Here is a 14,883-nt window from a genome sequence, read left to right on the forward strand (position 1 = left end):
CTCCCAGGATAACACTCGGCATCATGAGCTCCACATGGTTTCCTATTACTCTGCAAGTCCCACTGCTCTGGGTCTTTTCTGCATTATCCAGGGAATTGCGGTGGTCATGATTCCAAAGAGTGGGTCCCAGTCTCAGTAATACTTGCTGTTTACCTGGGACCTGGTCCTCAAGAGTTTTTGTAAGGTCTCCTTCCTCTAAGAATAAGCGTGTAAAAGGACTTATCTGCAGAACTCCAACTCCTCACTTCAGGAAGTGCTGATTAAGGAGGTCATCTGGGCAGTCCTGGTATCCATCAGGACCCTCACACATCCACTGATGCCACAAATATTTAGTGATGTCCATCATACGAGGTGCTGGGGAGAGTATGAGCCAAAGCAGACACCGTCCTGCTCTCATGGAGCTTCAAGCCCAGTGGGAGATAGAGACATAATCAACCCACCATAAAACCATAACTGACACAAGCTCAAGTTCAGAAACCATGAGCATCTAGTAGGGCGGGAAGCTAGGGGAAGCTTCCCTGATAGTGAAGGTGAGCTGAGGCCTACAAAGAAGGGGAAGAATGACCTGTGGGAAGAAGACAAGAGGGCAAAGATGAGCATTCCAGACTAAGGGAACAGAAGGTACAGAGGTCCAAAGGTGGGGGGCAGCCTGGGCAGGATGAAGGGTTAAAAGAAAAGCAGAAGAGAGAGAGAATTGAGAATGAGGCCGCGACATTAAATTTATCTGTCTGAAGGGCAATGAGAAACCACTGATGGGTTTTTAAAAGAAGGGGAACTGATTGGATTTCCATTCTGATCTTGACTTGCAAGATCCCTGACAGTAGATATAAAACCTGGGTTTCAGGAGCCAAGGGCGATGAGGAAACCTTCAGATCTTCCAGAAGCAGCTGTAACCTGCTCTGGAGATATTGGGATCTCCAAAGAGCATGAGACAGTCAGAGCAAGTGGCAAAGTGTCGTGGACTGGTGAGTGGAGAGTCCTAACACCGAACGTGCCTCTATGGTCTTGATGAAGTGAGGTGATCTGGCCTAGTGTTGCTGGGGAGGGCTCTCTCCTCTCTGATCCACCTGTCTGAGATCAAGCAGGAGGGCCTGGAGTCCCAACCACGAAACCAGAAGGATGCTTGGGAGACTGGAGGGACATCCAGGTGTCCAAGACCCTCCACACTGGCCCCATGCCCCCACCCCCAAGCTGCTGTGAGTGTTGGCTGTCAAGGGCTCACAGTTGCCCCGTGTCCAGACAATCGCCGTGGGCCACACGGAAGCCACCTAGCCTGGGAGGTAACACCACCCTCCCACCTCCCACCCCAGCAGCCTGCAGCAAAGACCGACTGTCCGGTAAGCTCAGGCTGCTATGACAAAACACCAGAGACTAGGTGACTTAAACAACATTTATTTCTCAGAGTTCTGGAAGCTGGGAAGTCCCATATCAGATTCCTGGTGAAAGCCCTCTTCCTGGCTTATAGACAGCCACCTTCTTGCTGTACCCCCATATGGTGCAGAGAGGGAAATCTGTTTCTCTTCCTCTTCTTATAAAGCCACTCGTCTTATCAGAGAACCTCACCAGTATGACTTCAGCGACCCCTAATTATCTCTGGAGGGCCCCATCTCCAAATACTGTCCCATTGGGCTAGAACTTCAACATAGGAATGGTTGGGGTGGGGGAGGGGGAGACAGTGCAGTCCACAGCACTGTCCGACCCTGACAGGCCAGCTCCCTGCAGGAGGGAGGATCAGGCCGAAGCTAGTCTTCCAGGGAGACTGTTCTCTTGCTTAGCTTTTCTTGCTCTGCCCTTGCTCCTCTTCTCCCACGAGCAGCCCCAATAAATCACTTTGAACGAAAATCTCCATCTCGGCTCTATTTTTAGAGAACTGCGGTCAGAGCATCAGGTTCTTCTACCATCAAGCAAGCAACAAGCCCACGCCCTGGACTGACTGCACCGGGCACGGAGAAGGGGGCCACCATTACCTGCCATTGGGAGACCCAGCTGCTCACCCCCACTCTGATACCGGACAAGTTGTCCAGCCTCGCTGAGTCTTGGGCTCCTCTTCCATAGGACGGCAACAACACTGCCTCTCCACTGAATGGCCCAGTATCAAAGCGCTTGGAAAACCACAACTATGAAAACTTCGGTTTTCTCAGAACCACACCATGCTCTCAGAATCCTGAGCATGCAGATATTCTGCCCCTAACTCTAAGGGAGCCCCAAATTGCCTCCCTTTCCCTTGTTATGGGTTGAATTTTGTCCCCCAAAGAAGATATATTCATGTCCCAACCCCAGTACCCAGGAATGTGACCTTATTTGGAAATGAGAGCTTTGTGAATGTGATTAAGTTGAGGTCATACTAGATTAGAGAAGCTATAATCCAATGACTGGTGTCCTTATAAGAAGATGAAACTTGGACACAGAGACACACAGGGAAGAATGCCATGTGATGATGAAGGCAGAGACCGGGATCCACAAGCCAAGGAACACCAAAGATTGATGGAAACTACCAGAAGCTAAGAGCGAGGCATGGAACAAACTCTCCCTCAGAGCATTCCAGAGCAAACCAACTCTGCTGACACTTTCATTTCAGACTCCTAGCCTCCAGAAGAGTTACAAAATAAATTCCTGCTATTTCAAGCTGCCCAGTTTGTGGCATTTTGGTACAGCAGGGAGATTATATACCCCCGGTTCATAGGCACATAGTGGGATTGCCAGAGAATCATCAGGTTGTGATCAAGATATGGCCGAGCAAACCTTCGAGTAAGGAGGAAGACTCTGACCTTGAATTTGAAGAGATGCTGTATTGTACCACATCAGAAAAAGACTCCCCAAGAAATGCCCATAAGAGGTAACCTAGCTAAACCACAAAGGAAATAAATAAGGTGGGGGAAGGGGGACCAAGCTAAAAAGTAACCTAGTATATCATACTAGAGAGTCTAACAGACCTAGGTGATGAAATGTGTGGCTTTCTAAGCCTATTTCCTGATGAGTAGAATGATAATACTACTAGTTAGCGCATTAGAGTTGCTCGAAATATTTAAACAAGATGTTGCCTATAAGTGCTTTGCATGGTGATTGACACATTTTTTAAAAACTCCGACGTTAGCTATTGCTTTATTATTGTTTTGTTGCTAATGGTGTAGGTTCTTAGAAGCCTAACTTCTCTGTGCCTTAGCATCTTCATTCATAAATCAAGCATAACAGATATTTCACAAGGTTGTTGTGAGGATGAAAGAGATAACGTGGGAGGCTTTTTCACTGAAATATAATTGGCATATAACCCAGTGTACCTTTATGGGCAATGTGTTGATTTGACACATTTATATATTGCAATATGATTACTGCCATAGCGTCAGCTAACACCTCTATCAAATCACATAATTATTATTTTTTTTTGGTGGGAACAATGGATGGATGGACTTTGAGGGTGTTATACTAAGTAAGGTCCTGTATACAATGGGTGGGTTCCATCAATGTCGGATGCCCCCGTAACAGACCTGAGCCAGCACAGTTCCTAGAGACGGACAGTAGAGGGCAGCAGGGTCTCATTTTTGCCCCACTCCAGCTCCAGGAAGCTAAGACAGTACGGACAGGAAAACCTCCTCTAGAACCAGTGACTGCCTGCTTCTCTCTGGGGAACCCCCAAACATCCCGATGGGAAGAAGTCAGCCACTTGCCTTCCTTTTAGAGAAAAGAGCAATTCAATGGGATGCATATTTCCAAAGAGCCCACTGGGTATCCCGAACCTCAGTTTAAAACAAGGATTGTATTTTACAGGGATATTTTTCGACTTTTATATGGTGTAAGTGAAGCTCCTCCCTGCATAGGGCTCAACACATCAGAGATGCCGAACCAAACTGGAGCCTCAGAAGTAGACCAAGTTTTGCAAAATCAATCCCTTCTGTGATCAGTTTCCTAAGTTACCAAGTCATAAAACCTAGTTTATACTGACTGATTCATTATAAAGTCTATGGTTTGTGTCACAAGCATTTGAGAAGAGAATTCCTCCAAGGTTTTAGTCCCGTTCTTGTCTGGTTCAGTGTGGGTTTTACGGTAGCTTTATGGCTGAGTATCTACCAGTCCAGCAAAGCCAGGTTTCCATTTTGCTGGAGCTTTGCATGTATTTCTTGAATGCTCCATTCCGGAAGCCAAAGACACCCTGCTCCTCTCTCCCCCTAGTCCTCCTGCACCCCTCCTACCAGCTGTATTATCCCTCCTTCTTATCATTACAAGATACTTCAGAAGTGCAAAAAGTATAGGGAATCCTAGAACAAGGACCCCCGTAGCCACCGTCAGGTTTAAGAAAGAAATTATTTCAAATACGCCAAAAGCCCCCAGTGACGCACACGGCATCCCCACTCCTGCCCAAGTTGTCACAATCCAGAATTTGGTGTTTGTCACCAAGACTATTCCTCCCACTGGGAAAGTCTGCGGAAGCACCAAGCATTCCTTCTTGGTTACCTTAACAAAGGAAATAGAACTGCACACTCCACACCCCGAGCAAGAGTGGGAAAGGGAGAGGGAGAGAAGAGGGAGTGAGGCCTTTCTGAGCCCCAGCCAGCGCAGGTGCCTGCAGCGGGGAGGGACTGTGATGGGGCGGGGGCGGGGGGTTTGGGGGGCAGGGTCACGCAGTCCCCTTCCCGCCCCCCCTGCCCTGCCCATCCCTCCACCAGCTTTCTCTCCCCCAACACACAGGTCGACCCGGGGAGCCGGCGCCGGAGCCCCAGCGCCACCTACCGACGACGATGAGGACTTCCCTCTCGATGTGGGCCTGGATGTAGATACGGCCGCGGCGCTCCGTGTGGTCGGTGCCGCACAGGCTGGGGACGTTCATCACGCAGCGCTTGTGCACGTTCATCATGCAGGCTGCGAGGGCGGAGAGGAGCGCGGTTCAGGCTGGGGCCCTCCAGCCTGGTCTCATCTGAAGGGCTCCTCCAACCCACTCCACCCCCCCCCCACCCAGGTCCGGATGGACAGAGGAGGTGGGACTTGTCCGTCCTCCCTGAAGTCTGAGTCCGCACCCTGCATACCCCGAATGGCCAGTTTCAATGCCGCTAGATTTGAGGGGGGGTGAGGCTCATTACTCAGCAACAGACAACCGGCACACCAGCCCACCCGGGACTTGGGAGAACGTGCTGTGGACCTGGACCCCCAACCCACGAGGAAGCAGAGGCCGCCACTGAGCAAATTGTACTTACTGTCACATTTCATCCCCTGGTGGATGAGTCCATACAGCAGTGACCCACAGTGGTCACAAAACGTGGGGCTGGAGTACGTGTGGATCTTAAACTTGTGTTTGCTCCGGGGGTCCTAAGGCCAAGAGAAACAAACAAAAGAGGCCAGTGTCAGTGTGGTGAGCCAAGGACTCAAAGGGCATCGAGTATCACTGGAGGACTCGCCAAGAACAGTACCTGGCCCCGGCGTTCCTCACCCCTGTTAGGGCCATCACTGTGCTCTGCGCCCAGATGTGCATTTGATAAATAGTGGTTGAAGGAGTGACTGATTCTGACAGCAGCTGACTCCCAATGTAGCCACAGCCCATTCCCTGTGCCGCCAGTCCTCCACCCGAGAGCCCGACCTACTGACTCCTGCCTGCAGCAAGGACTCCAGAGACAGCAGCTGAACAGGTCCCCTTGTTCCTACTTTTTTACCCCTTTATCCTCTGAGCATGCCTCTGGAGGGCTCTGGAGTGATCTAAAACCCGAGTCTGAGCATAAAACCTCCCTGCTCAAAGGCCATTTGCTAGTGCCTCATCCCCTACAGAACAGCGTTCAAAGTCCAATGAATAGCCTGCAGGTTGTGGCAGAACCTGCTGGTTTTTCCAACAATACCCATGCTTTCCTTTAGTAATAGAACCTTTGAGTTTGAGCAGAGAGGGTGGCCACCCAACTAGAGACTACATTTCCCAGCCTCCCTTGCAGCTTGGTGTGGCCATGTGATGAAGCTCTGGCCAATGGGATAGGTGTGCTTTAGGGTCCTTCCCTTTAAAAGAATGCGTCCAACCCTCCCTGGCCCCAAACAACTTGGACCCAAACCTGGAGACCTGTGCTGAAATGATAGTACTACACTACTAGCCTTGGACCTTGTCCCTTTGGGCAGACACCTGGAGAAAACCTACCTTCTGTCTTGCCTAAGTCACTATATCTGGGGGCTATTTGTTACAGCAGCTTATATGGTTCCCTAACTAACAAACATGCCCTTCATAACCTGGCAGTATAGTATAGAGGTTCAAAGTACAGACTTTAGAGCATTAACTATCTGGGTTCTTCTCAGCTTCTCAGTATGACTTTGGGCAAGTTACTTAATCTCTTCGCGCTTCGGTCTCCTTGTCTATAAAATGGAGGTAATGGGGGCGCCTGGGTGGCTCAGTTGGTTCAGCATCTGCCTTCAGCTCAGGTCATGATCCCAGGGTCCTGGGATCGAGTCCCACATCGGGCTCCCTGCTCGGCAGGGAGTCTGCTTCTCCCTCTACCCCTCCCCCCGCTTGTGCTCTCGCTCTCTTTCATGATCTCTCTCAAATATATAAATAAAATCTTTAAAAAAATAATAAAATAAAATAAAATGGAGGTGATGGCAATGCTACAAGCTTATTAGCCCACTGGGAAGAATAAATGGATTCATCTACGTAGAATCTTAGAACCTCCCGGCACCCCGTAAGCAGTATAAGCTCTTGCATTATTATTAAATCTCCCTTATAATCTCAACTAGTCTCCCCAAACGCACACTATGTTCTCAGTACACAGGACTTGTTCACGTCTCCAAACATGCCCCTCTGGCTCTGCATGTTGTCTTTCTCCTTCAAGAGTTGCTCTTCCATCACTGTGCTAACTACAGAGCTCCTTCTTCTCTTTCCCAAAGTCAGCCTGAAAGTTGCTTTCTCCGTGAAACAATGGACTGCAGAGGTTGAGAGCATGGACCTGGGATTCCCACCCAGGGCTGATCTGACACAACAGTCTTTGCCATATGCTACCCCTCTCTTCCCTCATTCGTTCAGCTCATCATGTGTTTACTTAAGCCTGATATTCTAGTAACAGACAGAAAATAAACAAGTGAAAACAAATAGACACCAATAAGTAGATATTATGTTACATGCTATTAAAGTGTTGAGTGTTTTTCTTGAAATGTTCTATATGTAAACTGTACTGGATTTTACTGTATGTAAAAAAGGTGAACTTTCCCTGCATGAAAACAATATCTCAATAAGCCCGACTAAAAAAATCTTCAGTCACTAAAGACTTTGGGGGCGTTCACCTTAGAGCTGAGAAGTGAGTGCCTCCAACCCTCCTCCAAGGAAACACCTGTTCATGACCGGTGTTGGCCTGTAGGGGGAGCTCAGAGCTTCCCTCACTCCCTGCTCCCCTCGAAGCAGGAGAGCCGATCTGGCTGGTCAGATTCCAAGGCACTGATTGGCCCCGCCCCAGTGGGTGGAGCTTGCACACGTTCGGAAAGGCGCACCTGCCATCTTTCTCTTTCTCTCCCGAAACCCCCTTGCTCCCGGGAGGCCGCTGCCTCCAGACCCCATGGTCTAGACTTGAGAGGGTTAGGGTGAGTGGCTTGGGCCAGCTCTGCTCCAAACCCTGTGGCAAGTTCTCTTTCTCTTCTTGGCTTTTGTGCTCTCTTCTGGTTCCCTGATATGTGGACCTTCTCGTATAGCCAAGAATTTGTTTTGATTATGGCTTAAATTTCCTTGGGCGTACCTAATATAGAAAAAGGGAGTCTCCAAGGGCCTCATGAGCTCAACCTTGAGATTCGGGACAAAATCCCAACTAATAATAAATGGCCTCTTTGCTGGGTTTCACTTTCCTCCACGTATACATCTCCTTGGAATATCTCAGGGAGAAGGATTTGAGCATTTCTGACTCCATATGATCAAGAACCTTCTCTGCCCCATCATGTCTCTTCAACAAGAGGAGATGCCAAGTGGCACAAAGAATGGGAAGGTAAATGAAACATTTCCTGAGAGCTGCCCAGTGTCTCACGGGCACTTTCTCCAGTACTCATGATGTTCCATTTGGAAGGTGTTATTCGTTCCCATCTTAGTGACAGTGAAAAGGGCTCAGACGAGAGAGAGAGAGAGAGAGAGAGAGAGAGAGATTTTCCCCCAGGTCACCCAGCTGGCCCACTGCTGAGCTGGGATTCAGAGCCAGCTCTACCTGGCTCTGAATCTGGGATGCTCCAAGCTTCTCTCCTTTCTCTCCTGCCTCCCCAACTTCATTAATGCCTTTCTGTTCCAGTGCAGCTACAATAGCACTTCTTCCTTCCTTCCTTCCTTCTTTCATTCATTCACCCAACAAATGTTTACTGAGAGCTAGGGTCTTCCTAGGCATTGGGGATACAACTGTGAGCAAGGAGCCAGAATGCCTGCTCTCATTGAATTTACATTCTTTTTTTTTTTTAAGATTTTATTTATTTATTTGAGAGGGAGAATGAGAGAGAGAGAGCATGAGAGGGGGGAGGATCAGAGGGAGAAGCAGACTCCCTGCTGAGCAGGGAGCCCGATGTGGGACTCGATCCCGGGACTCCAGGATCATGACCTGAGCCGAAGGCAGTTGCTTAACCAACTGAGCCACCCAGGCGCCCTGAATTTACATTCTAATGGCAGAAAGAAACAAACAAAAAACCCCACCAATATCTTCCCCTCCCAAATCTTCTCCATCATAGCATTTAAATCACTGTATTGTAATTACATGTTTAATTTCATCTCTCCGATGCTCAGCTGCAAGCAACATAAGGGAATTTTGCTCCGGGCATATACTGTACTTGGCATATAGAAGGTGCTCAATAAATGAGCGAGAGTATTTATTGAGCATTTACTCATCCAGGAACTAATTTTCAGGGATTTACCAGGCAGGCATTAACTCATTTAATCCTCATAACATCCCTAGAAGTACGTACATTACTACACCCATTTCACAGATGAGGACCGAGGGGTGCAGGGACTTGCCCCAGGCTCCCCAGCTTCGGCAAGCCCAGCATTTCGCACAGTGGCTGGTACATATGGAGAGTCTTGAGGTGTGGTAGCAGCTGGGGGGCTGTAAACATCACTGCGAATCACTCAAAGCCCTAGCCATGCATGTGCTGTTCTAGAAAATGACTTGGAGAGCACTGTGCAAGGCGAATTAGAGCCTGACAGGAGAAAGGAAGGCCAAGTGGGCACATGGCAGAGGAAAATTTGTTTCTGGTTTATTTAGAGGCTGTTGGAGGCTCCCCTTGCCCAGGCTTTCAGGAGGGCTCAAGTTGCCAGCAACCCCCCCCCCCCACCTCCGACCACCACCACCACCAATCCCTCAGATCACCCAGACCAATCAGGTCATCCCCTGATCACTTCTGCCCTCCTCCCTCCTGCTACCTGCGAGAGCTTGGAATAAAGCCACAGTCCCATTGCAGGGAGCCACATGACTCTAGGATCCTCAAGGAGAATCTTACAGGGTGCATGTCCATGCCCAGTGCCGCCTCTGAGATGGGTGGGTTTGCACTTTGAGACAGCCCACTCCCCCGGACACAGGTGACTGGTGCAGAGGTAGGCACTTGGCTCAAATCACTCACATGTTTAGTGACTGGGACACAGGCAGCTCCAGGGCTGATGTGGCCCTTTTGTTACAGCAGGCTCCAAGGAACAGAGAGGAACAAAGACAACAGGCCACGTGACCCGAGGGAGGGAGCTCCTGGTTCCAGTCCCTCCAGGGCCTGCCGTCCTGTCCTCCAATTCCATCAGACTCTTCCCATGTCCTCTGTGTCCCGTGTCCTTCAAGCTTATGCCAATCCAAGTAGGCATCTGTTACCTGCAGCCAGTGATGGGCATCAAGATATTTCTAATCACTTGGGCTCAGGTACTGCTCGCTGACCAATCAGAAGGAACAGCAGGTTTAGCTGTGCTGGGAGTTAACTCTGTGGTTGCCGGATCGTGGAGAGGTAGGGGGCAGGGAGCTGGCAAGGGAAGAAGTGGATGAGTGGTAGAAAGAGGAGGCTCAGAGGGCCCAGTGGCTATTTACCAATCAGTTTTAAAGTATTTCAATATTATCAGAACTGGTACAGTAATGCTGGTGCATCCAGGTTTAATATCAGCCTGGCCTTTAACCAAAACACATCCCCTTCCCAGCTTCGAAGGCTGTGGCCATTGACCAGCTCTGAGATGAGCCTGGGAATCCATGCAGCCTCTAAGTTAGAACTTTCCCCCCATCCCAGGCCACACAGACTGCATCCCCTCCAGTCCGTCTATCACCCATCCCCATCCCTGGACTGGGTCCTCCTTGATGCTCAGAGGTCACAATCTGGAGCCCAGGGGCCATTATCAACTTTGCAAACATGCTATATTTGCTCCATATGGTACTTCTTAAAAATTCAAGCTAATTGACTACATTTAAAAATCACGAAATGTCAGATAAAAATGTAAACTTCTGGCTCCTTTGAAAAATCACAAGTTATGGCAACACTAGACACACGTCCCTGTGGACTGAGCAATGGTTGCCCCCTGCAGATAGGGACAAGGCTCCCGGTCCTCCTGTCCTCCGCAGTCCCTGCCACTCCCTACAGTCTCACACCATGCTTGCTTTCCCTCTCCCCGCCTGGTCCCTGTACGAATGTGGGTTTACGACCTCTCTCAGACCCCCCACCTTCTCTCCCTCCAGTGCACTGGCTGGGAACCTACCCCCATGTGAACACATCCCCTAACCTCCTGAATGAGTCCATTTGGCTCAGGGTCAAATGCGTTCAGAAATAGGTTTGAAACTACAGTATCCCCACCCCAGGATCAGCCCTTGATTTTCAGGTCCCTGGTCATCTCTTCCACCCTGGGAATCACGTTTCCACAAGATCCTGGCATGATTCCTCTCCCCGCTAGTTCACGGGGTCAAAGTTTCATCATGCTTTCTGCTAGGTGAGCCTGGATTTCTAAGTTTCCTTCCACTTTGGATCCTGCTCCCAGAGACTGCTGAATCACAAGAACAAAATAATAATGAACTATCGGACTTTTACTGCCACCACGAATCGAACACGGCCTATCTGCCAAGCATTGCGCTAAGTGTCCTGTATCACATCATTAAGTCTTCACCAGGCTGAGGGGGGAAGAGTTATTATTACCCTGGTATTCCAGATGAGCCAACTGAGGCTTAGAGAAGTAATGTATTCAAGGTCTCAAAGCAAGAACATGGGAGAGCCAGGATTGAAATCCCAAATTTGCCAGGCAGCTGTGTGGGGACACCTGCGTGTCACCTGGCTGCCTCCCTGCTCCTCAGCCTCCCCAGAGGGTCTCCCACCTGACGGCGGTTACGGATGATGGCAACCTTCATCTCAAACAAATGCAGCACCATCCTGGGACGGGCTGCTGGGGGATCCCTACCACTACCCCCAAGCCAGAGTCTTCACCATGAACACCCAACCCCCAGGCCCAAAGGACAGGCAGATCCCGGCTCAGCATCACTGGCTCATCACCTGACTCCAGGCGCAAGCAGCTAAGGAGGAAGGAAGCACAGATCAGAAACCAAAAGGAAAAAAAAAATCTTTAAACATCTAAGTCACAGCCTAAAATAGCCTTTCTCGGTCTGAATGGGCTGTGTGGCTTTGTTCACAGGTGGGCTGAAATTTGGCTGAGCTGAGGCAAAGCTGCAGGAAATCAGGAAACTGGATTGAAGCACGGAGGCCAAGAAAACACGCACCAACAACATCAGTCAGAGGAGGAATAAAAGCAACCTGGAAATTTGGACTGTGTCATCCCTGGAATTTACAGGCCACAAAAGCCCCTGAAGGTACATTTCCCAGGAGGCAGATGGGCCAGGTGAAACTGAAGATCCCAGTTGGAAATACCGTCAGAACACAGGGAAGGTTGCAAACAGGGGCTCCGGAGTTAACTGTGTGACCTCAGGCAAATGACTTAACCTCTCTGAGTCTTTGGTGCCTTGTGCATTTCATGGCCTGGCTTCATGGATTGGCTCCCAGCACAGCGCCCCCCACACAGGAAGTACAAACACTTGATTTCATTATCCCGAAGAGAAAAAATCATCACAGTGACATTTCCCAAATGTTGGTCTTGAGCCGTCATAATTCTGTATGTCCACATACTACCAATAATACGTCCTTGCCATTTTTCTTCAACTCAGCATGCCCTTTACGTAAATAAACCTATTTTAAAATAAAATTCTGTAAGTGTGTGAACTCGTGGGATTGATGTGCAAATTATGTTTTTTCCTAATACACCTTAAAGTGAAAGAGCCAACTCCTAAAATAAAATTTTAAAACGTGCATCCCAACCGTCTCCATTCAGAAGTTGGGGAGACACAGATACATATCTCCCTGGTGGGCAGGCCAATTGCTAGTTGGCACTATCCATGAAAAGTACAAATGCTTCTTCCCACTCTGGGAATTTATCCTGGAGATCAACCTGCATACATAGGAAATAAAATGCGCATACGGGTTGCTCGCTGCAGCATTATTTATAACAGCAAAATATTTTATTTTTTAATTTTTTAACAGATTTTTATTTGTTTATTTTTTTTAAAGATTTTATTTATTTATTCATGAGAGACAGAGAGAGAGAGGCAGAGGGAGAAGCAGGCTCCCGAGGAGCAGGGAGCCCGATGCGGCACTCGATCCCAGGACCCTGAGATCATGACCTGAGCCGAAGGCAGACGCTTAACCATCTGAGCCACCCAGGCGCCCCAACAGCAAAATATTTTAAATAAGCCAAGTGTCGTAGGTAGGGAGCTGCTTAAGTAAATCATAATGTAGCTACGCGGTGGCATTCTGCTCAGGTAGGTATACAGAACGAGTCTTCTGCACTGATACGGGAAAATCTTGAGGGCATATTTTTAAGTGAAACCGAAAAAAAAAAAACCCCAAGGTGCAGAAGAGTCTATGTTGCATGTTACCTTTTGTGCGAGAAAGTGAGGCGGGCTAAGAAAGTATCTGTATTCTAAAGTACTCATACCCACGTAAAGGAACTCTGGAAGGATACACTAGAAGAGAAGCTAACATTAGTATTCATCAAGGAGGCGGGAGGAAACAAAATGAACAGGGGGCAGGACTTCACACATATCTTTATATGGTTTTGATGGAAAGTAGAATATTTAAGGGTTTCTCCGGGAGCCACGAGATTGAAAAAAATCTCACAGCAGGTACCACTGCAAGCCGGGGTGACCCAACCATACCGGCTATACCCCAAACAGCAAGCAAAATACCAAAGCTTCCCAAGAGGCAAAGAAGGAGGGAAGCCTTCCTGGGGACTGTGTGGACCAAGGTTTGCGGACTGTGAAACGCGGCTCATGTGAGAAGCTGTAAACACACGCGCGCCCCGCAGTTGAAAGGGGGAGACTGTAATTTGGTGAAGATCTCTCGTTTTGTTCCTGGAGAAGCAAGTCAATAAAGCTGATAACGCTGTGTAAGTGTTCATGCCCGGTGACAGTTTGCTCAAGTGTTGGATACTCCCCGCCTTCTTCCAGCCACCGCCCCTTTGCAAATACGTAATTGTTTGATTGGAAGGCCGTGCTTCTGTTGTGTAAACTTGGGGAGAATTTTAAATAGGATTTCCTGCATTAAGAGCTGCACTGGAATCGAAGTCCATATTAGGGGTTAATTAACAGCCACATTCAAACCTAACAGTCGGGCTCTGGAAGTGATTAGCTTTTTGATTCTGGGGCAGTTCTTTAACCCTTTTAAGTGTTCGCTCCTGTGTCTGAAAGTGGGATGATAATAATAATAATATCTAATTTCTAAATTAATGAGGGTTCAGTGAATGAATGAATGCCTGGAAACTGCCTAGTAGTCCTTGGTAGAAATAAACATTTAATACATGCTCACTGTTACCATTAATTTTCTATCCATACCCTTTGCCTGTATTTAAATTCAAGTTTGTTTCTTTCCAAATGATTTGTAACACATTTCCTATATAATGATTAAGGATATGAATCATTTCGCCCAGATATAGGCAGTAAATATTTTCCCAGTTTCTCATTTGCCTTTTAATTTTGTTGTTCTTTTTTCAACATATAATAAGGCAAGTGTGTGTGTGTGTATTTAAATAAAGTGCCAATTTTTTCATTTTCCTTTACAGTCTATGTCTCTGCTGTTATATTTAGAAAGTCCTTCCCAGTATTTTCTTCAACATCTTACAGTTTCACTTTCTGCACTGAAATCCTTACTTCCCTTGGAATTCATCTTAGCAGGAGCTCTGAGGAAAGACCTTCATTTTTTTTTCTTAATGTGTAGCCAGTTGTAACAACAAACGTATGGCATGTATCTTCTTCCTGTTGACCTGAAATGCCTCTTTTATCATATCACCTCATATATCTTTTGTTCACTTTTAAATTTTCTCTTATGCTCCACTGATTTCTCTCTATCCCAGCCTCGGTTCCACACTAAACTTTAATACGTCATAGGTTTATAATAACTGAGCATCTGAAAACATGCACTTTATACCCACCCACCCTTACCCTCAGCATTACTGTCCACTTTTGAAAACGTTCATGGTGATTCTCATCCACACAGATTTCCAGATTGTACTGGAAAGGCCAATCTTGGCCAACCCTACTTACTGTCCCTCTAGAAAAATGCCCACCTACAGCATCAGCCCAGTGGAGTAGAGCATCTGACCTCAGACTTCCAGCCAATGCTGAGTGGACCAAGGTCTGGTCAGTGACGTGCAGTTTATGAAGGAAGAACTGGGCCAATCAGAATTTAGAACAAGGGACAGCGCAGCATTGGGAGCTGGAGCTGAGCGAAGGCGGTGGGTGGGTAAGGTGGGTGATGTCAAGTCAGGGCTAGCAGGGGACAAGAGGGGGGGGGTTGAATTCACAAGTAATTTGAGTCCTTCACGTCCTTCCAGAAAACTTGTTTTTTCTAAACTTTTCTTCATTGCCATTAACCTAGTCTGCCTTTCCAGGGTTTACATGTTATTTCAACAAA

The 14,883-nt window shown here is 48.0% G+C and overlaps 1 protein-coding gene across 2 annotated transcripts in view; it reads right to left on the reverse strand.

The window, feature by feature from the left end:
* PRKCB (protein kinase C beta) overlaps nt 1-14,883 on the reverse strand; it is a 317,015-nt gene that overhangs the window by 149,100 nt on the left and 153,032 nt on the right. For both annotated transcript variants that reach the window (XM_034988039.1, XM_034988038.1), the window contains exons 4-5: nt 5,187-5,298; nt 4,726-4,854 (exon numbers count right to left, since the gene is read on the reverse strand). In XM_034988039.1, the coding sequence (XP_034843930.1) occupies nt 4,726-4,854; nt 5,187-5,298 (241 nt within the window). The remainder of the gene's footprint in view (nt 1-4,725; nt 4,855-5,186; nt 5,299-14,883) is intronic.

Source organism: Mirounga leonina, unplaced genomic scaffold (assembly GCF_011800145.1).
Source record: "Mirounga leonina isolate KUSES-001 unplaced genomic scaffold, KU_Mleo_1.0 Mir_448, whole genome shotgun sequence".
Classification (NCBI taxonomy): Eukaryota; Metazoa; Chordata; class Mammalia; order Carnivora; family Phocidae; genus Mirounga; species Mirounga leonina.